The sequence below is a fragment of the Oncorhynchus gorbuscha genome, linkage group LG25 (assembly GCF_021184085.1).
Source record: "Oncorhynchus gorbuscha isolate QuinsamMale2020 ecotype Even-year linkage group LG25, OgorEven_v1.0, whole genome shotgun sequence".
Lineage (NCBI taxonomy): Eukaryota > Metazoa > Chordata > Actinopteri > Salmoniformes > Salmonidae > Oncorhynchus > Oncorhynchus gorbuscha.
Genome location: NC_060197.1, coordinates 13,043,671 through 13,069,379, shown reverse-complemented (window position 1 = coordinate 13,069,379; position 25,709 = coordinate 13,043,671). Strand labels below are relative to the sequence as shown.

The following is a 25,709-nucleotide window of genomic DNA, read 5'->3' as shown; positions in this document are numbered from 1 at the left end:
CCCAGCCCTACATGATGATCCACTCCAGCCCTACATGATGATCCACTCCAGCCCTACATGATGATCCACCCCAGCCCTACATGATGATCCATCCCAGCCCCACATAATGGTCCACTCCAGCCCTACATGATGATCCACCCCAGCCCTACATGATGATCCACTCCAGCCCTACATGATGGTCCACCCCAGCCCTACATGATGATCCACCCCAGCCCTACATGATGATCCACCCCAGCCCTACATAATGGTCCACCCCAGCCCTACATGATGATCCACCCCAGCCCCACATAATGGTCCACTCCAGCCCTACATGATGATCCACCCCAGCCCTACATGATGGTCCACCCCAGCCCTACATGATGTTCCAACACAGCCCTACATAATGGTCCACCCCAGCCCCACATAATGGTCCAGCCCTACATGATGGTCCACCCCAGCCCCACATGATGGTCCACCACAGCCCTACATGATGGTCCACCCCAGCCCTGCATGATGGTCCACCCCAGACCCACATGATGATCCACCCCAGCCCTACATGATGGTCCACCACAGCCCTACATGATGTTCCACCACAGCCATACATAATGGTCCACCCCAGCCCCACATGATGGTCCACCCCAGCCCCACATGATGGTCCACCCCAGCCCCACATAATGGTCCACCCCAGCCCTATATGGTGGTCCACCCCACCCCTACATGATGGTCCGCCCCAGCCCTATATTGTGGTCCACCCCACCCCTACATGATGGTCCACCACAGCCCTACATAATGGTCCACCCCAGCCCCACATAATGGTCCAGCCCCACATGATGGTCCACCACAGCCCTACATAATGGTCCACCCCAGCCCCACATAATGGTCCAGCCCTACATGATGGTCCACCCGAGCCCCACATGATGGTCCACCACAGCCCTACATGATGGTCCACCACAGACCTACATAATGGTCCATCCCAGCCCTACATGATGGTCCACCCCAGCCCCACATAATGGTCCTCCCCAGCCCCACATAATGGTCCACCCCAGCCCCACATGATGGTCCACCCCAGCCCTACATGATGGTCCACTACAGCCCTACATAATGGTCCATCCCAGCCCTACATAATGGTCCACCCCAGCCCCACATAATGGTCCACCCCAGCCCCACATAATGGTCCACCCCAGCCCCACATGATGGTCCACCCCAGCCCCACATGATGGTCCACCCCAGCCCCACATAATGGTCCACCCCAGCCCTACATGATGGTCCACCCCAGCCCTACATGATGGTCCACCCCAGCCCCACATAATGGTCCACCCCAGCCCCACATAATGGTCCACCACAGCCCCACATGATGGTCCACCCCAGCCCTACATGATGGTCCACCCCAGCCCCACATAATGGTCCACCCCAGCCCTACATGATGGTCCACCCCAGCCCTACATGATGGTCCACCCCAGCCCCACATGATGGTCCACCCCAGCCCTACATGATGGTCCACCCCAGCCCCACATAATGGTACACCAGAGCCCTACATGATGGTCCACCCCAGCCCCACATAATGGTCCACCCCAGCCCTACATGATGTTCCACCCCAGCCCTACATGATGGTCCACCCCAGCCCTACATGATGGTCCACCCCAGCCCTACATGATGGTCCACCCCAGCCCTACATGTTGGTCCACCCCAGCCCTACATGATGGTCCACCCCAGCCCTACATGATGTTCCACCCCAGCCCTACATGATGGTCCACCCCAGCCCTACATGATGGTCCACCCCAGCCCTACATGATGGTCCACCCCAGCCCTACATGATGGTCCACCCCAGCCCTACATGATGTTCCACCCCAGCCCTACATGATGGTCCACCCCAGCCCTACATGATGGTCCACCCCAGCCCTACATGATGGTCCACCCCAGCCCTACATGATGGTCCACTACAGCCCTACATGATGGTCCACTACAGCCCTACATGATGGTCCACCCCAGCCCCACATGATGGTCCACCCCAGCCCTACATGATGGTCCACCCCAGCCCTACATGATGGTCCACCCCAGCCCTACATGATGGTCCACCCCAGCCCTACATGATGGTCCACCCCAGCCCTACATGATGGTCCACCCCAGCCCCACATGATGGTCCACCCCAGCCCTACATGACGGTCCACTCCCGCCCTACATGATGGTCCGCCACAGCCCCACATGATGGTCCACCACAGCCCTACATGATGGTCCACCCCAGCCCCACATGATGGCCCGTTCCATCACAGACACATCGGGAAAATCAGGCCAAAATGAATCAGTGCGAGCACACACACACAGAGAGAGAGAGAGATCTGCCTTACATAACAGTGTGTGATTGCAGCTGAGGACACCACTCCCTCTCTAACTCCATCTTTCAGAGGACGCCACTACTCTGAAAGATAGACAGAGAGAGAGTTAGAGAGAGAGTGAGGTAGAGAATGAGAGAGAGAGTTAGAGAGAGACACAAATATACCGCTAAGCATGCAGGGTGAGATGTAGAGGGACAGGACATTGAGACTTATGTAATGACCAGTGCAGTTTATGTGGGTTGGTACAGGACCTTTCCTACTCTGGTTGAAGGCAAGGGAGAGAGATGGTTGGCTCTTAATTTCATATCAGTCCCAATCTCCCCGTGCCACTAGAGTTAACACTTTACCCTGTGTCATCATGTTGTGTTGTCCCAAGTTTGTGTTAAATTGCATTTATAAGCAAATTCTGCCCAGCGTCATCAGCCCAGCAGCTGTGAGGTAACGAGCCACCAGTCAGCCATCTCTCTCACTCACACACACACACACACACGCAATTGTTATTACAGAGCAATCATCTGGCCTGAGTTTTAAAGTGACTCTCCCTGCTCTGGAACACATTAGGCTTTCTGGAAGTAATTCATGGGGGATGGAGGTTTGTGTTTGTGTGTGCGCGTGTGGCAGCTGGGCCACAACTGAGGATGCAACGCACCCCCCATCCTCCACACCAAAACAACCGACACGATAGCTACTCCGGTTGAAAACCTGGCAAAAAAAAAAGAAATCTGGTTTCTCCCTATGGCCTCATAAAACGCGTCCAGTGTATGAAAAAGCTGAAAAATGCAGTGTGTCGGCAAATAAAAACAAACAAATAAAAAAGGCCAAATGTTCACCAGCCTGATGAGGTCATCTTCAAGCGCCTTCAGTCACTGTATTCAGTCCCTGCATACGTCTGTGCTCAGAATGCCTTGACTTGTGTACGCAAAATTACCACCCAAATACCAGGGAATAACTACTTCTCCAACAACACAGAACAGAGCAGGTCTGGCAGGCTGGCTGAAGGATAGGGTAGAGTGAACAGCCACTGTCTTAGTGCTTTCTCTATGCATTTCAGGCCTTGCATAGAACACATAGAGGGCCTTCAGAAAGTATTCACATCCTTACCTTTTTCCACATTTTGTTGTGTTACAGACTGAATTTAAAATGGATTGAGATTGTGTCACTGGCATACCCCAAAATGTAAAAATGGAATTATGCTTTTAGACATTTTCAAAAATTCATAAAAAATGAAAAGCTGAAATGTCTTGAGTCTATTAAGTATTCAACCCCTTTGTTATGGCAAGCCTAAATAAGTTCAGAAGTAAACATCTGCTTAACAAGTCACGTAAAAAGATGCATGGACTTCCTCTGTGTGCAATAATATGACTATGTCTACCTCATCTCAGTACCCCACACATATAAGTATCTGTTTTTAATTACACTTTGGATGGTGTATCACTACATCAATAAATAAATATGTGGTCCTTCTGTATAAATATGTGGTCCTTCTGTCCTTCTGTAGCTCAGTTGTAGCTCAGTTGGTAGAGCATGGCGCTTGTAACGCCAGGGTAGTGGGTTCGATCCCCGGGACCACCCATACGTAGAATGTATGCACACATGACTGTAAGTCGCTTTGGATAAAAGCGTCTGCTAAATGGCATATATATAAATACAGGCATCCTTCCCAACTCAGTTGCCAGAGAGGAAGGAAACCGCTCAGTGATTTCACCATGAGGCCAATGGTGACTTTTAAACAGTTACAGAGTTTAATGGCTGTGATATGGGGAATGGGTCAACAACATGAGAATTACACCACAATACTAACCTAAATGACAGAGTGAAAAGAAAGAAACCTGTATAGAATAAAAAAGTGGCCTAGTTACAGTTTTGACTTAAATTGTCTTGAAAATCTATGGAAAGACTTCAAAATGGCTGTCTGGCAATGATCAACAACCAACCTGACAGAGGTTGATGAATTTAAAAAATAAATAATGTGCAAATATTGTACAATCCAGGTGTGCAAAGCTCTTAGAGACTTACCCAGAAAGACGCACAGCTGTAATTACTGCCAAAGGTGATTCTAACATGTATTGACTGAGGGGGTGTGAATAATTATGTGAATTCAACATTTCTGTATTTCATTTTTAATACATTTGCTAAAATTTCAAAAAAGATGTTTCACTTTGTCATTATGGGGTATTGAGTGTAGATGGTTGAGAAAAAAAATGTTTTAATAAATGTTGAATTCAGGCTGTAACACGTCAAAGGGTATGAATATGAATACTTTCTGAAGGCACTGTACATGTACAGCGCATTCGGAAAGTATTCAGGCCCCTTCCCTTATTCCATATTTTGTTATGTTACAATTGTATTTTAAAATGGATTTCATTTTTACAAGTTAATTGTCATCCTTGAAATGTTTCTAAAACGTGATTGGAGTCCACCTGTGGTACATTCAATTTATTGGACATGATTTGGAAAAGCACACACCTGTCTAGATAAGGTCCCACAGTTGACCGTACATGTCAGAGCAAAAACCAAGCCATGAGGTAGAAGGAAATGTCCGTAGAGCTCCGAGACAGGATTGTATCGAGGCACAGATCTGGGAAAGGGTACCAAAAACGTTCTGCAGCATTGAAGGTCCCCAAGAACACAGTGGCCTCCATCATGATTAAATGGAAGAAGTTTGGAACCACCAAGACTCTTCCTAGAGCTGGCCGCCTATCCAAACTGAGCAATCAGGGGAGAAGGGCCTTTGTCGGGGAGGTGACCAAAAACCAGATGGTCACTCTGACAGAGTTCCTCTGTGGAGATAAGAGAACCTTCCAGAAGGACAACCATCTGTGGAGCTCTCCACTAATCAGGCCTTTATGGTAGAGTGGCCAGACGGAAGCCACTCCTCAGTAAAAGGCACATGACAGCCCACTTGGACGAAACCAAGATTGAACTCACGTCTGGAGGACATCTGGCACCATCAGTACGGTGAAGCATGGTGGTGGTGGCAGCATCATTCTGTGGGGATGTTTTTCAGAAGCAGGGAGTGGGAGACTAGTCAAGATTGAGGGAAAGATGAACGGAGTAAAGTATAGAGAAATCCTTGATGAAAACCTGCTCCAGAGCGGAGCAGGACCTCAGACTGGGATGAAGGTTCACCTTCTAACAGGACAACGAACCTAAGCGCACAGCCAAGACAACGCAGAAGTGGCTTTGGGACAAGTCTCTGAATGTCCTTGAGTGCGCCAGCCAGAGCCCAGACATGAACCCAGTTGAACATCTCTGGAGAGACCTGAAAATAGCTGTGCAGCTATCCAACCTGACAAAGCTTGAGAGGATCTGTAGAGAAGAATGGGAGAAACTCCCCAAATACAGGTGCCAAGCGTCATACCCAAGAAGACTCGAGGCTGTAATCGCTGCCAAAGGTGCTTCAACATAGTACTAAGTAAAGGGTCTGAATACTTATGTAAATGTGATATCAGTTTTGTATTTTTAATAAATTAGCAAACCTTTCTACAAACCAATTGTTGCTTTGTCATTATGGGGTATTGTGTATAGATTGATGAGGGAAAAATACATTTGAATCAATTTTAGAATAAGGCTGTAACGTAACAAAATATTCAAAAGGTCAAGGGGGTCTGAATATTTTCAGAACACACTGTATATCCTTTTGCGTCCACAGAAATAGTTAGAACCCATAACCTTAAAGATATCCGGGGTCAAAACAGCTTCCGTTAAGAATACAATCACAAAGTTTACCTATATACTATTCACTGTTTTTAAGATGATGCATCTGAGCAATATCCCTTCATCCATATGCTAAGCTACGTAAGCTAACGTATGACTCATTAATAGTTCCAAGACATCTGCATCCAATACTAGTACATTGTTGCCTTGCCAAAACAAGACAACAACTTCTTGGCTTAAGCAGAAACAGGCAAGTCGCCTACTGTCCCTATCTAATCCCAGAACCATTTCTCTGGATAAAGATCCGATCCAAACCTAGTGTAACCCAGCAGCAGGTTCTCTTTGGCTCCAGGAACAGACAGCTTTGTGCAATTCACTGCATTGCGCACGTCTCCATTGTGTTTTGCGTAAAAGCAGCATTACACAAGCAAGGAGAGTAATGGAAGTGGAAAAACACTACCAGCTGCATGTGATGCAATTACGCTGGCAATTACCTGATAGACAACCACAGCACCAGGCACTGTGGAGCCTTGGAGGAGGCAGGGGTCAGGCAGGGCAAACACTGCAGCCCAGCAGACTGATGACAGAGCAGAAGCACTGGGCAACTCAGAGGACTAGCCTGGAACCCTCTTGGTCCACAGAAAGCTCAATTCAGAAGTGTATGAGATTTTATTCTGAAGCATCAACAATCTGCAATGTCAATTTTTCAAACCTTTATTTGGCCAGGTAAGCCAATGAGAACTAATTATATTTTACAATAAAGACCTGGTTATACAGTAGGAACATTTAAAAAACACTCATCGCTCAAACACACACACACCGAACCCAATAACGCTGCATGTTCAACTGGGCCAGAGTAACGTGATCGGTGGACAGGAGCTATGGTTTATGAGGACTCCTCCGTGGTTTATGAGGACTCCTCCGAGGTTTATGAGGACTCCTCCGAGGTTTATGAGGACTCCTCCGAGGTTTATGAGGACTCCTCCGAGGTTTATGAGGACTCCTCCGAGGTTAATGAGGACTCCTCCGAGGTTTATGAGGACTCCTCCATGGTTTATGAGTACTCCTTCATGGTTTATGAGTACTCCTCCGAGGTTTAGGACTCCTCCGTCCGTGGTTTATGAGGACTCCTCCATGGTTTAGGTTTATGAGGACTCCTCCGAGGTTTATGAGGACTCCTCCGAGGTTTATGAGGACTCCTCCACGGTTTATGAGGACTCCTCCGAGGTTAATGAGGACTCCTCCACGGTTTATGAGTACTCCTCCGAGGTTAATGAGGACTCCTCCGAGGTTTATGAGGACTCCTCCACGGTTTATGAGGACTCCTCCGTGGTTTATGAGGACTCCTCCACGGTTTATGAGGACTCCTCCACGGTTTATGAGGACTCCTCCGTGGTTTATGAGGACTCCGCCGAGGTTTATGAGGACTCCTCCGAGGTTTATGAGGACTCCTCCGAGGTTTATGAGGACTCCTCCGAGGTTTATGAGGACTCCTCCGTGGTTTATGAGGACTCCTCCGTGGTTTATGAGGACTCCTCCGTGGTTTATGAGGACTCCTCCCGAGGTTAATGAGGACTCCTCCGAGGTTAATGAGGACTCCTCCGAGGTTTATGAGGACTCCTCCGTGGTTTATGAGGACTCCTCCGTGGTTTATGAGGACTCCTCCGTGGTTTATGAGGACTCCTCCGTGGTTTATGAGGACTCCTCCATGGTTTATGAGGACTCCTCCGAGGTTTATGAGGACTCCTCCGAGGTTTATGAGGACTCCTCCACGGTTTATGAGGACTCCACGGTTTATGAGGACTCCTCCATGGTTTATGAGGACTCCTCCATGGTTTATGAGGACTCCTCCATGGTTTATGAGGACTGTAGTCATCTGGAAGGCTTCTCAAGGACAGTTCTCCAATGCTGCTGATATAGGGGCTTGAGCCATTATAAGAGGACGCTATTATAGACATTTAGAGAAATCTATCATATTTTATCATTACACTTATGATTCATCGGAATTCACACAATTGATCACATTAGCTGTCTGTTCCCTCCAATGAACTGAGAAAAACACCCGTTGCATAATTATTTGAATAAACGCCTCCTCTCAACAACAAAAAATCTGACCACGCATCAGTCCACCTCCTCGTACGCTGACTGAGACTCCTCCATGCCTCTCCTCCTGAACATGGCATTGTGCTGTGCGGTGTTACACAGCAGCAGTTAGCCCACTTCTCTCTCTAATTAAAATAGACTCAGAGAAAACAAACCCTGCACCAAAATCCTTCAACTTTTTTTTTTCTAGCCTCTCCCTCGCTCTCCCTGGCTCTCACTCGTTTTCAGACGGACAAACAGATGTACAGACCTGGTTTCTGTTAAAGGCTGGCTTCCCCCTCCCCATCTGCCGGGCATATTTTCAAACTAAAACACACCATTGAGTGGGTAACAGTACGCTCCTTGTCTGGGGCCAGGGGCTCATATGGCTGGCCAGCAGGGTAGCAACTCTGTATATGGGGAGAGGGGAGCACATTGAGGGGAGAGGGGAGAGAGGAGAGGCTAGCCGGGAGCAGGGTGAGGGGAGTAGGAAGTTGGGAGCAGGGGAGAGAGGAGGAGGGGGTAGGGAGCAAGAAGCTGGGGAGATGGGATCTGGACAGCGGCCAGTCCAGGTTAAATAAACAAGCTGCCTCTCAGCCGTGGGCTTAGCAGCCCTACAGCTAGTCAGCTAGAGTTGGGGCTCGAGCGTTCTCTCTCTCTCGCTGGTACACTCATACACGCACACAGATGCACAGGCACACACATATCCACATGTGGGTACCCAATTATGCATACACATTTTGCACATGGTACACATGGTATGGTACTGACGCAAACATATGTGGACACACACATAAACACGCCATCACAATCATGCAAACATGGAGCATACGCTCGGCTTCCCAGGCAAGCATACAGACACATCCCATCCCTCCTGTTTCACATGTGAGTGATGTTGACGTGAGTCTGATAATGAACTCCTAATGAGGAGGATAAGTCAGGCTGTGACAACCGGAGGCAGAATTTCTCTTTGGGATGACTCTGGTCTCTAACTCCCGACACAAGAGACTATGCAGGCATCTGCTATGTTTCACTAGTGAATGGAAAGCGAAAACAACCCAAATCCTAATGTACCTTCAGGTACTGGATAGAAAAAAACAAGTACATGGAAAAGAAGCATTGTCTGTATGGGAGACACTGCCTTGGCAGCCGTGGCAGAAACTGTAGAAATGTTTAAGTGTTCGGAGTGAGTGTGTGTTAGTATTTGAGTGTGGTGTCTGTTAGTGTTTTAGTGAGCAGAGCGGCACTGTGGTGTGTTTATAGGAACAGTGGTGAGGTTTCACAGGGCAGCTAGGCTGCTGTCCTGTTACGACTGACATCTTTGGTAGACTTGGCAGGAAACTGTTCTCCCTCCTCCCTTTCTCTCCATCTCTCTCACATCTTTCACCACTCTCCATCACCCATACTTCTCTTCCCCACCTTCTCTCTGTCCTCCATTCCTCCCTCCTTCTCCACCAACCTCTGGCCTGAATGAGGGGGTCCATTCCTCCCTCCTTCTCCACCTACCTCTGGGCTGAATGAGGGGTCCATTCCTCCCTCCTTCTCCATCTACCTCTGGCCTGAATGAGGGGGTCCATTCCTCCCTCCTTCTCCACCTACCTCTGGCCTGAATGAGGGGTCCATTCCTCCCTCCTTCTCCACCTACCTCTGGCCTGAATGAGGGGGTCCATTCCTCCCTCCTTCTCCACCTACCTCTGGGCTGAATGAGGGGTCCATTCCTCCCTCCTTCTCCACCTACCTCTGGCCTGAATGAGGGGGTCCATTCCTCCCTCCTTCTCCACCAACCTCTGGCCTGAATGAGGGGGTCCATTCCTCCCTCCTTCTCCACCTACCTCTGGGCTGAATGAGGGGTCCATTCCTCCCTCCTTCTCCACCTACCTCTGGCCTGAATGAGGGGGTCCATTCCTCCCTCCTTCTCCACGTAGCTCTGGCCTGAATGAGGGGTCCATTCATTCTTTTTTTCTCTTCATAAGAGCTACAGCTGCACACCTGGTGACAAAAGGGCACGGCTCTCTCTTCTCTTGCTCGCTGTCTATCTTTCTCTACCTCTCCTATCCCTTACCCCTGCCTCTGTCGGGTATCAATCTAGATCTTCCTTTGTCGCTCCCTCTCTGCATCTCCCCTCTCTCTCGTTGCTTCTCCCTCCCACTCTCTTCTTCTCCTGCATCTCTCTATACCCCCCTACCTCAACCTCTCCGTCTCGCTTCCTCTCCAGGACCGTGTACCGGTGGTGCTGTTCTCTCTGAGACTCGGGTCGCTGTGCAGCGCTGGGTTTTTTAAATGAATGAGGTTTGGCAGCCGGCGGGCCCATCAAACAGCTGAAGCTGCACATTCCTCGGACGCTCTCTCACAGTCGCAGCTAGGCCCCTCTCACAGTCGCAGCTAGGCCCCTCTCACAGTCGCAGCTAGGCCCCTCTCACAGTCGCAGCTAGGCCCCTCTCACAGTCGCAGCTAGGCCCCTCTCACAGTCGCAGCTAGGTCCCTCTCACAGTCGCAGCTAGGCCCCTCTCACAGTCGCAGCTAGGCCCCTCTCACAGTCGCAGCTAGGCCCCTCTCACAGTCGCAGCTAGGCCCCTCTCACAGTCGCAGCTAGGCCCCTCTCACTCACAACCAAAATAAGGTTGGCCGTGCTGAGCTTGTGTGTGTGTGTGTGTGTGTGTGTGTGTGTGTGTGTGTGTGTGTGTGTGTGTGTGTGTGTGTGTGTGTGTGTGTGTGTGTGTGTGTGTGTGTGTGTGTGTGTGTGTGTGTGTGTGTGTGTGTGTGTGTGTGTGTGTGTGTGTGTGTGTGTAAAAGATCCCTCTGTCCATTCACACACAGACAAGCTCAATTAAACAGAGGGCTAGGCAGACTAATAAAGTCAACATTCAGCATGTCTAGTCATCAGGTAGAAAAGACACCCTCTCTGCTTCCGACAAGATGAAAACAGGTGAATGTACACTATGACAACATGTAGAGGAATATGCTCAACACACACACAAGTTCGGCACGGCCAAGCTTATTTTGTTGGTGAGTGAGCGGCCTAGCTGTGACACACACACAAGAAGCCACTACGTTAAGTACAAACCGGTTCTAAGTTGATCTGTTTTTGTACAGATGTAGGATCCTAATTTGAGCCAGTTTGCTACAGCATGAAAATAATCCTGCAGCAACAGGAAATGTGAATAATTATGTGGATTATAATTCATGTACATTTTTGTAGGGGTTGATACATTTTTCTTAAGGGAAAATCAAGTCGAATTTCAAATTGGGATTTACAAATGCCAGAAGCCTTTTTAAACCTCAAATACATTACAAGCTTTACGTTCTCCTGCAACAGGGGCATCAAAATAAGATCCTACATCTGTACACGATCCAGGCCCCTTTGGGGACTATAGTCTAAACCTATGAGGGCAGATAGAATAGTCCAGCCTACTAACCTTGTATCAGTGGCACAGAAATTCAGGAATCTATGGCACAGAGCGTAATGTGGCGGGTCTCTGTGGGAATGAATGTGCGTCATTGAGAGAATAGTGTTTCCCTCAAATAGATTCTAGCTGCACCCTTTTCTCCTTCAAATTTAACCGAATCACACCCTCTCTATCTGTCATTTTCTCTCTCTCTCTCTCTCTCTCTCTCTCTCTCTCTCTCTCTGTCATTCCCTCTCTCTCTCTGTCATTCCCTCTCTCTCTCTCTCTGTCATTCCCTCTCTCTCTCTCTCTGTCATTCCCTCTCTCTCTCTGTCATTCCCTCTCTCTCTCTCTCTCTGTCATTCCCTCTCTGTCTCTGTCATTCTCTGTCATTCTCTGTCATTCTCTCTCTCTCTCTCTCTCTCTCTCTCTCTCTCTCTCTCTCTCTCTCTCTCTCTCTCTCTCTCTCTCTCTCTCTCTCTCTCTCTCTCTCTCTCTCTCTCTCTCTCTCTCTCTCTCTCTCTCTCTCTCTCTCTCTCTCTCTCTCTCTCTCTCTCTCTCTCTCTCTCTGTGGCATAGAAATATTTAGACGTTTGATGATTAGGTAATATACAGTTAGAAAATTGAACAAAATCCAGAACTGTTTGGACTGTTGGAGCACCAACTCTTTTTCAAGCATTCAGCTATTTTAGCAGAAGCATTGTTATAATGTGTGGCATTGTATAATATACAGTCCTCTGTGTGTGTGGATAGGGAACATGAGAAGGAGAACCAAGGCAGAAACTAATCTCATAAAATGGCATTTTTAAAAGTCCTACTTACAACGTCTCTATTACTGAGCCAAAGTTTGGATTGAATCCGCCCGGGAACTTACTAGAAAAGGCTATTTCCTCTAATCATATCCCTCTAGAAGCCTCTGCTAAAACACAAACAACTTTTGCAGCTAGCTAGTCCACTGCAGCGCTACCACACAGCTACTCACACTGTCTCCGCATGCACTCAAGTCTAAAAGGAGATTTATATCATGATATGTCATTAGAAGTGCTCTAGCGTTCTAAGAAATCCCCCAGAATTCATTAGAAAGCTATTTATGAAGCAGTCACCTATCTGAAACGGTTTCATCTGACATTACAATGTCTTCCTCAAACTATACACGCTATATTATACAGATGGTAATGATTTACTAAGAACTGACTGTTCACAAAGCCTACCGTACACATCTATAAACGCATCGTAAGCGTGACATTATGGCAACATTGAGAAAAACAGTCCTTTGAAGTAGCAGTGGAGGACTTCTTGGAGCTGTTTGATGCTGCAATGTAAAGCAAGAACACATCCTGGCAGGCAGTCAGAGGAGGTGGGCTCATAAATACTGCAGGAGGACAGGTTTATGAAAATCTATGCTTCTCTGAGTTGAGCGAGGACTGCACCCAGAGGAGAGCTGCACACACACACACACACACACACACACACACACACACACACACACACACACACACACACACACACACACACACACACACACACACACACACACACACACACACACCTACTCTCTCTCTCACACACACACACCTACTCTCTCTCTCTCTCACACACACACAGCATTAGACAATCACTTGTCATCTGTGATGTACACACTCAAACACACACACACACACACACACACACACACACACACACACACACACACACACACACACACACACACACACACACACACACACACACACACACACACACAAAGATTAGTTTTTTTTAACCCTTGGGAAAAACATAAGGCTGCTTCTCAAATTATACCCTGAATCAATTTCCATTGCACTAAAACACCACTCACTACAGAGAATACAGAATAATATCCTACCATCATCAGTGACATCTGATCATTTCCTATACTGTACAGCACATACAGTGACCCTGGTGACCGGCGACCAGGCCCTGTTTTTCAGACAGACTTGTTTTGATCCAGCCAGTGAGCCTCTCCTGGAGTAGCTAGCCTTCTCTCTCTAGAGGCTTACGCAACTCACTTCAAGGAGACGCCCGTGGAGGACAGGACACGCTGCCTGGGCCTCTCGCTCCGCACAGCACTCACCCTGACCAATCGCAAGGCCTCTTGAGTATCAAAGCTCCCGACAACCAAGTCCTCTGAGAGAGGGGGGCCAATTTGTCAGGCCTCGTGTCGTGGTGTGTTGTTAGTGAGGTTGGTCAGCATCATTGAACACGATTTCGATCGGACGACCCCGTCGCTAACGCACTGTGTACAGTTCAGAAGGGATGTGCCCAAAGTCACTCAACAGTCGACACCAAAACACATGGCCTAAACACGTTGCAATAAACATCCGTATGAAGCTATGGGCCAGCTGGGGCCTCTTACTTAAAAAGAAGTCATTATATTTAAGACTTTGGACAGCGTGCTTATCCTGAGTACAAAGTACAATATCCCTGTGGATTTTATATGTTCAATGTTGTTGGTTTTTACGCTCCTTTGCTGCAAAACCAATTTCCCTCTGGGACGAATAAATGTGAAACCTTTCGGAGACCGTCCGGTATCTGGCCCTTAATGGATACCTTTTTATTTTGGTTTTATTCTAAACTATCACCAGAGGGCGTAACGTCAATGGGAGGCAACACAGCGGTGGCTGCTGAGAAGGTGTGGAGGAGGTAGAGCTGTTGTGAGAGTTTACGCGTGAAGATCAAGGGGCGGCAAATCTAACATCCATGAGACCGGTCGTCGTCGATTCACTTTGTTGTAGAAATGACAGTTGAGATGACGCATTATGAACACCACCCACGGGTCTGGTTGACATACTGGAGTACCTCAGCTTCATATGGATGTGTTCATTCACATCATACATGCTGAGGAGTATAAATAAAAAAAAACGTCGCCAGCCGTTACAGCATGTCTTCTCTGTTGTACAGCTCATACAGGCTGTATACTTGGGGAGCCCCATGCACAAAACGTGTACATCTGCATTTAAAATGTAGCAGCTGTACTAACTTTGGATTGCAATTCGATGACGAGAGAAGATTTCAGGCAGTATTTTTTTTAAAGTCCAGCATCGCACAAAATCTGTTCTTACAGACAGGAAACCCTTCTCAGGATACACAGTGTCCTTAGACATCAAATAAACAAAGCACGAGGTGGAATAAAACAGGCAAGGTCAGTAAATGCACTTGAATAAAAAATAAAAAGATACTCTAGAATGTGTACCTTCACATTTAATATTCATTCCTTGTTTATATAAACCACATTCAAGCCGGTCTGTAGAACGCATTTCCTGGTAACTACCGTATATAAAAAAAACGCATGAATTACAGTAAACCATGCGGAAATGTGTTTGATATCAGTCTCTAACTACTGATAACCTTTTACAATTGGTGTGAGCTGACGTGAAAGCCATTCCTCCGAGCCAGAACCACCCGGCCAGGTCAAACAAAAGGCCGGGTTTGAGGGCTGGTTATCAGCCCTGACTTTGTCTCAGGTGACCCACCCTGGTATGACTTACTACCTGAAGGGCAAAGCAATCCTTCACTAGATGGATGGACTGGACACACCGCGTATAGACTATACGGACCACTGGACAGGGGCATACAGTTGGTTTATCAAAAGCACAAACACATACTTGCCATTTGAACAGTGGCCAACTCTAAAAGAGAACAGAAAAAGGCAGCCAGGGTCGGGAACGTGCATGCAGAGAGTATTTCCCTTTAATAGCGTAGATAAAGTGCTCATGGTAGAATCGGCACAAGTAAACACACGTGTTCTATTTTCAGAGCAGCCTATAGGAATATTTGTCCGAGAAGAAGCTAAGCTTTGAGGCATCCCGCAAAGTAAGTCAAATGACCCTCTAATGTAATAATAATATGCCTAATAATAATAACAATACGAGTCATAATCCTAATAATAATACATTCGGGCACAATGCATAAATTGTGGGCACATTTTTTGCGTCATTCCCTTGCTCTAAACCAAACGGGAAAAAAAGCCAAACATTCAAATTATAGCTAAGTTTTTTACCTGTTCCCGTGGAATGCATGGGAGCGAGGTCCTTCGGTGGGACTTGCTGTTGCTGTGACTGTGCGCCATGTCTGAAGAGACCACTGAACTGGACCTTCGTCGCCTTTTAAACACGGGAATGATATTCTCTTCCTTCCCCGCTGTCACGTAGCTACAACCCGCCCCGAGTGGCACTGAGCCCGTCAGGAGCCGGTCAGCATACCTCGCTAGCAGGACCCCCAGCACTCCTACCAGGTACGCCAGGTAGGGTCTCCAGCTGGCCCGGATCTTGTTGAGGGAGATGAGAGACACAGTTCTGATGATACTGATGAAGACGATGACAGAAACCCCCTGTCCGAGTCTGACCACCATCAGCGCCCCGACGGCTAGACAGGATAGAACCACCACCGTGGCGGTGAAAGACAACAACTGGTCCTCCGCACCGTGCAGGAGAGACTGCGCGGCGGCTTCGCCGAAGTGACACACTGCCAACAGGAACACCGCGGTCCGGATCAGCACCCCGCAGCGGATCAGGTACAAGCCAACCCAAAAGAAGGCACATACGAGAGTGAAGACGGGGGACACGAGGTACCAAATGTTCAACAACAGTTCCACCACACAGGTCGCTACGAAATGAAGTAGAGAACCAGACTCGCCGTTATTCTTGCTGTTACTGCTGCAACTCTGCTGCTCCACGTCCCAGTCCACCAATCTGACCAGCAAAGCAAGAATAACCGAAACAGAGCCCACACACACCGCGGACGAAAGTCTTAGGGAACTCCATATATCTGCGAGTCTCAGCCACGACTGGCAGCCCGCGTCCTGATACAGAGGGGTGACACATGTTTTCACGTAGCCGTTGCGCTCCACCGCCCGCGGGCATTTATCATGAGCGCTCCTTGATATACCTCTGCCGCTGTCAGCTTCCACCTCCATCGTCATCACACAGGGGGGACGAAGGGAGCGGCGTGAACTATATATTCACAATGTGTACATGTGAAAGGTTCAGTGCATTTTCATACACCATGTTTGACAGAGAGAGCCATAACGCGCGGCAGTGTGTGGGACTGTGCGCTACTGCTTGCGCGCCTCGAAATTATTGACCCATTTCTCCCCAAAACACACATAAAGTAGGCCACATAAAAATACAGAACACGAATGAACGAAAACACGTGCTGGAAAAAGTTACGTTTCACTGTGTAGCCTTCAACAAACCACGTAAAACCTCATATTTTCTATAGTCCTCCCTGCGCGAGAACAGCCTCCATCCAGTGAACCAGAAAGAGCAACTCTTGGCGATTCGCACATCTAGGCCACTGCCTGCATCTCCCTCTATCTCGCCCTCCCGCACAACACTCTCCTCTCTCCTTTGTGCCGCTCGGTCTGTTCCTCTCTCTCCGTATTATTTATCCCTCACGTTTCTTCTGCTCATCATAGGCTAGGCTGCTCCTCTCCTCTTGAAGAAACAACAGCGGAATTTGCCGAAGCGTGGCATACTGCTGCCCGGACGTAAACCATGTTTACATAGAGATTTCCTGACGTTTATTTTAAATTTTTTAAAGGAGATGAAATAGAGCCCCGGCTTGGTCCGGTGGCTCGAGAGGCGTCACAAAACAAATCAATGATGATGGTGATGGAATTTATTATAATTATTATAATGAATGCAATAGAGGTAGGCCTATTTTCACAAAAATCAATTATAAAATTTTCTGTAGGCTATGCTGGAAATAAATACCACGATGTCATGATAGTCGAAAATGGCTCTAGAGATTCCCAGTGCCGCTGGCAGAAAAGCTCACGTTTTTTCTATGGAAGGTTGAATGCATATTAAACTCACTTGCATCATGGGCTACGTCATCCAATCCATATCCTGAAAATATGAGCTCATCTTACACCTCTTCTCTCATAGCGTATTTTATGAAAGCAATTGACTTCAGAGGGTAACCATTAGGCTATCTTTCACTTTTTATGATCTTATCAAAGTAATTGATTTTTAGGATATAAGCCAAATAAATATATTGTCATGAAAGAGGAGTCCAGGCAGGTGCAACTGAAGGACAATTCACGTGATGTAAGACTGGATCTGACGGTTTGTGATGTGGGAAGAATGGCACCCTATTCCCTATATAGTGACAAGTAGTGCTTTACATAGGGAATCTGTGGCATTTGGTTCCAAGTTCGATTTTGTATATTAACTCCTCACCTATTTTGGTAGAATAGAACAACTTTGGTAAACAGTGTATTCAGAGAGGAAGGTGTTTCAGATTGTGTTTACAGTATGTCACAGGTAGCAGTCACACATCCAACCACCCTCCCTACCACCTCTGTGTTGTCACATTGTACCTTGTTAATGTTTGACCTTACATGTACTTTTTTATTTAACCCTTATTTTAACAGGTAAATTGACTGAGAATACATTCTCATTTATAGCAACAACCTGGGGAATAGTTACAGGGGAGAGGAAGAGCGATGAATGAGCCGATTGGAAGCTGGGGATGATTAGGTGGCCATGATGGTCTGAGGGCCAGATTGGGAATTTATCCAGGGCACCAGGGTTAACACCCCCTAAGTGCCAGGTCATCTGGTCCAAATACACCAAGACAGTCGTGAAGAGGGCACGACAAAACCTATTCCCCCTCAGGAGACGATTTGGCATGAGTCCCCAGATCCCCAAAAAGTTCTACAGCTGCACCAACGAGAGCATCCTGACAGGTTGCATCACCTGGTATGGCAACTGCTCGGCATCTGACCGTAAGGCACTACAGAGGGTAGAGCGTACGGCCCAGTGCATCACTGGTGCCAAGCTTCCTGCCATCCAGGATGTATATAAATAGGCGGTGTCAGAGGAAAGCCCATAAAATTGTCAGAGACTCCAGTCACCCAAGTCATAGACTGTTTTCTCTGCTACCACACGGCAAGCGGTACTGGAGCGCCAAGTCTAGGACCAAAAGGCTCCTTACATTTACATTACATTTAAGTCATTTAGCAGACGCTCTTATCCAGAGCGACTTACAAATTGGTGCATTCACCTTATGACATCCAGTGGAACAGTCACTTTACAATAGTGCATCTAAATCTTAAAGGGGGGGGGGGGGGGGGGGGAATACTTATCCTATCCTAGTTATTCCTTAAAGAGGTGGGGTTTCAGGTGTCTCCGGAAGGTGGTGATTGACTCCGCTGTCCTGGCGTCGTGAGGGAGTTTGTTCCACCATTGGGGGGGCCAGAGCAGCTTCTACCCCCAAGCCATAAGACTGCTGAACAATCAATCAAATGGCCACCGGACTATTTACATCGACACCCACCCCTTCCCCTCCATTTGTTTTGCACGCTACTGCTTCTCACTGTTTATTATCTTTGCATAGTCACTTCACCCCTACCTACATGTACAAATTACCTCAACTAACCTGTACCTCCGCACACTGATTCGGTACCGGTGCTCCCTGTATATAGCCTTGTTATTGTTATTTTATTGTGTTACTTTTAGTATTTTTTACTTCCGTTTATTTGGTAAATATTTTCTTAACTCATCTTGAACTGCACTGTTGGTTAAGGGCTTGTAAGTAAGCATTTCACAGAAAGGTCTACACTTGTATTCGGCACATGTGACAAATAAAGTTTGATTTGATCTGGAGTGACCACTGAGAGTCGAGTCAACAGTTTAACGCCCCATTCGAAAGACGGCACCCTACACAGGGCAATGTTCCCAATTCTTGCACTGGGTCATTGGAATATCTTTCTAGACCAGAGGAAAGAGTGCCTCTTACTGGTCCTCCAACACCACTTCCAGCAGCATATGGTCTCCCATCCAGGGCCCGACCAGGACCAACCCTGCTTAGCTTCAGAGGCAACATTGTACTTCGGCACTCAGGTGTTATACAAAAACACTAAAATACGAACGGCAAAGCCCTGCTCTCCAACTTAACCATAACATGTTTATTGGACAAAAGAACGTAATAGGCCTAAGCTGATGGATCTCACATGGCAAGGACCCTTTCTCAAAGCAAACAGCTCCGAGCAGTCCAAGATGAAGAGAGTGTGATGTGTCAAACAGAGACCACTGCTAATATACCCAAGCTAAAAATAAACATGTGACTGACTCGAGATCAGAACATACAAAGAGGTGTGCACACACAGACAGACCTCTGTACATTTTGTGATTAACCTGATTGTTTCGGTCGCCTAGTTTTAGGAGTGTTACACCGGAGCCCTACCACAAAGGCTGAAATCATCGGTGTTCTGGACCTGTTAGTTGTTTAGCACCCCCCTAGTGGCAGTTTAAGTTCAGCAGTCTAGAATTGACCTGTTTGTGTCATGTGGCAGGAAGCAGTTTCAGAAGTGAAGCAATGTGTAAGATGTGCAACTGTGACAGAGTAGTTACAATCCTTCAACATCCTTCTTTATAAGCTTTGTATGGCGTAATGTCTGTAAGTACAATTTTTATTAACATAAGAAAAATGTTTATCACATAGAATTTTCATGTTTCTGTAAAACCCATAAGAGAGGAACCTCCACGTGGAGCAACAAGGATTAAAGAGTCAGCGGGCTGTCATCTCGGTGCAGAGCAAGCCATCACGACATCGCCAGTTTAAATCTTCTCCCTATGTGCCACACTTACCTCACATCATCATGGCAGAAAGTAGTAAGGAAAATGCTACGCAGCAAGACGAAAACATTAAAGAGAAACATGGAGCATTTGATGCACAGTCTAAGTTTTCGCTCGTACAAATCAGTCAGTCAGTTCGAGGTCGTCAGCCAGTTCAAGGGCTTGTTTAGTCATCGCCAAAGCAGAAGCAGCCCAAGCCAGAGCAGCTTATGCGAAGAGAGAGATAGACATTAAGTTTGAGAAGGCACTCCATCCCGGCCCAGCTCGATGGAAGTTAAGCTCATCCTCTTCCTCTTCAGAGTATGGCGGGGAGGAAGAAGAACCGGCCAATCAGGAGGTAACATTAAGTGTACGGAGGTATGTGGAGAAGGAATGAGCGCGAGAGCACGCTCCAAGATATGCCTCGTTAATTTGTTCCCCAAAGAACGTTGTGAAAAATCCAAAAGGATGTACACTATACTGGATGAACAAAGCAATCGGTCTCTAGCAAGATCAGAGTACTTCGACATCTTCAAGGTCAAAGGTAGTTCTTCACCATGTATGGTGTGTATGAGTGTGTACACTCAAGACGTGTGCGGGACTCACAGAGACAGCTGGCAGGAGGGCCCGTGGTTACGTTGTGGAGTCAGTCGATGAGAAGATGAGTCTCTGCCTTTCCCACACTCATCGAATGCAACCAAGTCCCTAACAACTGCTCAGAAATTCCCACTCCAACTGCAGCTCACCACCACAGTCACCTGAAACACATCGCAGACAAGATCCCACCTCTGGATCCTGATGCATACATACTTCTCCTCTTAGGCAGAGATGTCTTGAGAGTACATAAAGTCAGGAACCAAATAAACGGTCCAGACAACGCTCCATTCGCCCAGAAGTGAGATCTAGGTTGGGTTGTCGTCGGGGACGTGTGTCTCAGAGGTGCCCACAAACCATCTCAGGTGAACTCGTTCAAGACATCCATCTTGGAAAATGGTCATACAACCTACCTCAGCCCATGCAATAGTCAGGTTAGGGTGAAAGAGAAGCTCAGTTACGGAGCACAGCAGCAGATCCTCGACTAGCCAAACCTGCAAGACAATTCACTGACACTTACCGGAGAGAACTTGGGTCGGTCAATCTTCTGTCGCACCACTAGCGATCACAAACTTGCACCTTCGATCCACCTTCGAAATTCCTTCAGATCATGGACAACGAGGTCTGCCAAGACAGCTCCAACAGCTGGGTCGCACCCTTGCCATTCCAGACACCCAGACGACGGCTTCTTAACAATAGGGAGTACGCTTACAGTCGTCTCACCTCACTCCTTCGTATTATAGCAAAGAGGCCTCAGATGAAGGAGAACTTCCTAGAGTTCATGCAGAAATTGCTCATCAACGATCATGCAGAGGTAGCGCCACCACTTCAGGAAGGTCAAGAATGCTGGTACCTCCCTTCGTTTGGAGTCTATCACCCTAAACAGCCAGACCAGATCCGTGTGGTGTTCAACTCAAGTGCACCATTCGATGGAGGGAGACTCCATCGAATGGTGCACTTGAGTTGAACACCACACCACAACATCAATGATGTACTCCTCACAGGCCCTGATTTCAACAGCAGCCTGCTGGGGGTACTCATGAGGTTCAGGAAAGAACCAGTGACCATCACTGCTGATATCCAGCTGCTTCATGGTGAGAGAGGATCACATAGATTTCCTCCACTTCCTGTGGTATCGCAACAATGACCCCAGCAGGGACATTGTGGACTACAGAATGCGTGTTCATGTCTTCGGCAATAGCCCGTCTCCTGCTGTCGCCATATATGGCCTAAGGAGGGCTGCCAAGGAAGAAGAGGATTACTTTGGCCGCGATGTGAGAAGGTTCCGCGATGTAAGAAGCACTAAAGTCATTCACTACTGAAACAGAGGCCATCAGTGTCCTCAGTCGAGCATTGCTTGTGCTATCCAACCTCAGGCTACACAAAATTGTCTCTAGCAGTCCTGTGGTGATTGATGCGTTTCCCCCTGACGACCAGTTCAAGGACATTAAAGATCTAAACCTCTTCACTGATGATCTCCCCCTACAGCGCAGTCTAAGAGTGTCTTGGAACATTACGGCAGACACATTCACATTCCAAGCCGTAGACGGCAAGAAGCCATTCACACGCAGGGGAGTGCTCTCTATGGTCAATAGCCTATATGATCCACTTGGCTTCCTAGCCCCTGTCACCATACAAGGCAGGCTACTCCTCAGGGAGCTCTCTATGGGAGCGGAAGATTGGGATTCACCCCTTTGTGAAGATTGGGATTCCCACAGACATGGAAGAAAAGTGGAACAAAAGGAAGGAAATTCACTTCAAGACTAACAGGTGCTCCAAATACCTCGCACCTACCCGTTTTCCTCTACCTCTACTGCTCAGCTCAAGAAACTTTGTGTCTTCGCAGATGCATGGGTGAAAGCTATCTTACTCAAAATGGAAAAAGTGAAGTTGGCTTTATTTTTGGAAGAGCCAAGCTGGCTCCCCAGCCAGAATTCACTATCCCCAGACTGGTACTATGCACAGCCGTGCTGGCAGTCGAGATCGCAGAGTTGATAGTTGAGGAGATGGATCTGAAGTTTGACAGCATCACATACTATTCGGACAGCAAAGTGGTGCTTGGGTACATCCACAACCAAACAAGGCGGTTCTACGTCTACATGAGCAACAGAGTTCAGCATATCCAGTAATCCACGTCCCCAGTCCAATGGAGGTATGTGCCCACAGATCTCAACCCGGCTGACCATGGGTCAAGATCCGTAACAGTAGCCCTCCTCAGCAACATGACATGGCTGTTTGGACCAGCCTTTCTTCAGAATCCAGCCCTACACTCCTCCAAATCTCTAGAGTTGTGTGACTCTGTTGTTATCAACTCTGCTTGCAACTGAGATATGGCCACAAGTGACGACTAATATAACTCAAGTCTCCAAGAACCTGCTGAGCTCCAAACACTTTGAGCATTTTTCCAAGTGGAACAGTCTCACAAGGACAGTAGCACGCTTAATCCAGATAGCTCGGACCTTCTCTCAGCCTGCACAAGAGAGGAGCTGCCATGGATGGCACATCTGTCTGAAGAACCCCACTGAAGAAGAGCTGGAAAGAGCCAAAGTCCTTCTGATAAAGAGTCTCCAAGATGAGTGTTATGCAGAGGAATTTAGGAACGTAGTATTCCTACCGACGGCAGTCTACGAAGTCTGCATCCTATCGTTGACAGTGACGGACTGCTCAGAGTTGGAGGCCAAATCGAACAATCTAAATTAGGAACGAATGATGTCAACCCCATCATCATTCCAGGTTGTCACCACCTGGCAAACTTGCTTGTGCGTCACCACCATGAGGCTGTCAATCATCAAGGGAGACATTTCACAGAAGGTGCCATCCGAGCAGATGGACTCTGGTTTGTTGGAGCTAAGAGATGTATCAGCGGTGCGCTCTTCAAATGTGTCACGTGCAAGAAGCTCCGCGGGAAGACAGAACACCAACAGTTGGAAGAACTGCCAGATGACTGGCTACAGGTAGCACCAACTTTCACCTACGTAGGCGCAGACGTTTTTGCGGACGCACCAGAGGAGGGCGCGCCAATAGCAAATGGTGGGCGGTGATGTTCTCGTGCACGTACACACAGAAGTAATTGAATCACTAAGTGCTTCAAGCCTCATTAACTCCCTGAGAAGATTCTTCTCAATCAGAGGCATAGAAAAGTAGATAAGTTCCGATAGTGGTACAAACTTTGTTGGGGCTTGCCGAGACCTGAGGATGGATAGATCAAGCTCCAGTTCAGAGAGCGTGGAGAGGTATCTCCAAGAACAAAAATGTACTTGGGTGTTCAACCCACCTCACTCATCCCATATGGGTGGTGCATGGGAGCGAATGACTGGCATTGCACATCGTATCATCGACTGCATGTTCCTCCAAGGTAGATCTTCACGCCTTACACATGAAGTCCTGACAACACTGATGGCCGAGGTCACTGCTGTGATGAATGCCAGGCCTCTCATCCCCGTATCTTCAGAACCGGAATCAACCTTCATCCTCACTCCAGCTATGCTCTTGACCCAGGAGACTGGTATCCCCCCTCCTCCACCAGGCAAGTTTGGGGAAGTAGAACTCAACAAGCAAGAGTGGAAGCAGGTACAAAGTCTAACGGACAACTTTTGGAACAAGTGGCGGAAGGAGTATCTCTGCACGCTGCAGAGCCGACGCAAGTGGCAGGACAAGAGGCCAGATCTTAAAGAAGGGGATGTTGTCTTAATGAAAGACAGTCAGGCTAAAAGAAATGAATGGCCTATGGCCATCGTTGTGAAGACCCCCAGCCGGGATGGGATGGTTGAGGAAAGTCAATGTGAGAATTGTCAAGGAGGGAACTATGAAGATCTTCTCTCTGCCCATTTCAGAAGTGGTTCTCCTTCTTTCTTCGGAAGACCCCAGTGGTCAGAGTTAGGTTTATGTTGGATCGTTAAAGACCCCAGGCGGGTAGTGTTCTGGACCTGTTAGTTGTTTACCACACCCTAGTGGCAGTTTAAGTTCAGCAGTCTAGAATTGACCTGTTTGTGTCAAGCGGTTTCAGAAGTGAAGCAATGTGTAAGATGTGCAGGTGTGACAGAGTCATCTCAATCCTTCAATATCCTTCATAAGCTTTGTATGATGCAATGTCTGAAAGTACAAGTTGTTTATTAACCCAAGATAAATGTTAATCACATATCATTTTCATGTTTCTGTAAAAGATGAATAATTGAGTCAGCTACTTTGCATTAGCTTCAATGCTATTTCTCCCTAGGGATACCTAGTTGAGTAATATCAAGCATACAGTTGCATTCTAGTGACTTTATTTTATATTTGGCTCTAGATTGAGTACTCTTATTCCTTATTTCATACATTTAGTGCAGTTATTGTGGAAGACAGTCTATGCTCTATACTACTGTAACTGAAAACATGTACTTTTGTGTTTGTTGCAGTTTCACACTGTGATTCAAGTAAACTTCCAAAATGGCACCCTGCTTCCCAGTTATTTGAATGAGTGTTTAGCTAACTGGATAGCTGGATAAGGGCTACTGTATATTTAGCGAGTCCAGTGTAATCTGTTTATGGTTCATAGAGAGTCTTGTTATGTATACCTACACTGTAAACACATAGGTATTACAACGTTACAATAAAGATGGCTGGTTGGAGTGCAGTACCTCTGTGTCTAGCCGTGCTTTGCTCAGTGGTGCAGAGGGCAGAGCCCTTTTTAAAGGGTGCAGCATTCCTGTTAACGAGACACAATAGTTAGCAATCAACACAAATAGGACCAATTCCATTTCACAGTAGGACCAAATCCATTTCAAACCGACCCAAAGAGTTGCCTAGATGGTAACACCACATTACATTATTACAATGTTATTACTACACAAAGTCAATGTATTGCATTGTAGGACCAGTCTCTATAACCTTAGCAGGACGGCCCTGTCTGCCTCTGCTGGACCATGTAACCTGTAAACAGCTGTATGGTGTTTCCTCTGACATATTGGTGCGGCTGACTTCCGGGTTAAGCGAGCAGTATGTCAAAAAGCAGTGAGGCTTGACGGGATCATGTTTCGGAGGACGCATGGCTCTCGACCTTGGCCTCTCGCAAATCCGTACGGGAGTTGCAGCGATGGGACAAGACTAACTGCTGCTTTTCC

The 25,709-nt window shown here is 47.5% G+C and overlaps 1 protein-coding gene across 2 annotated transcripts in view; it reads right to left on the bottom strand.

The window, feature by feature from the left end:
- LOC124014373 (cGMP-inhibited 3',5'-cyclic phosphodiesterase A-like) overlaps positions 1–16,879 on the bottom strand; it is an 86,276-nt gene extending 69,397 nt beyond the window's left edge. The window contains exon 1 of one of the 2 annotated variants that reach the window (XM_046329276.1): positions 15,456–16,879. In XM_046329276.1, coding sequence (XP_046185232.1) covers positions 15,456–16,376 — 921 coding nt within the window. In that variant the 5' untranslated portion in view covers positions 16,377–16,879. The remainder of the gene's footprint in view (positions 1–15,455) is intronic. The other variant, XM_046329277.1, reaches the window with a different exon arrangement.
- Between the last annotated feature and the right edge of the window lie 8,830 nt (positions 16,880–25,709).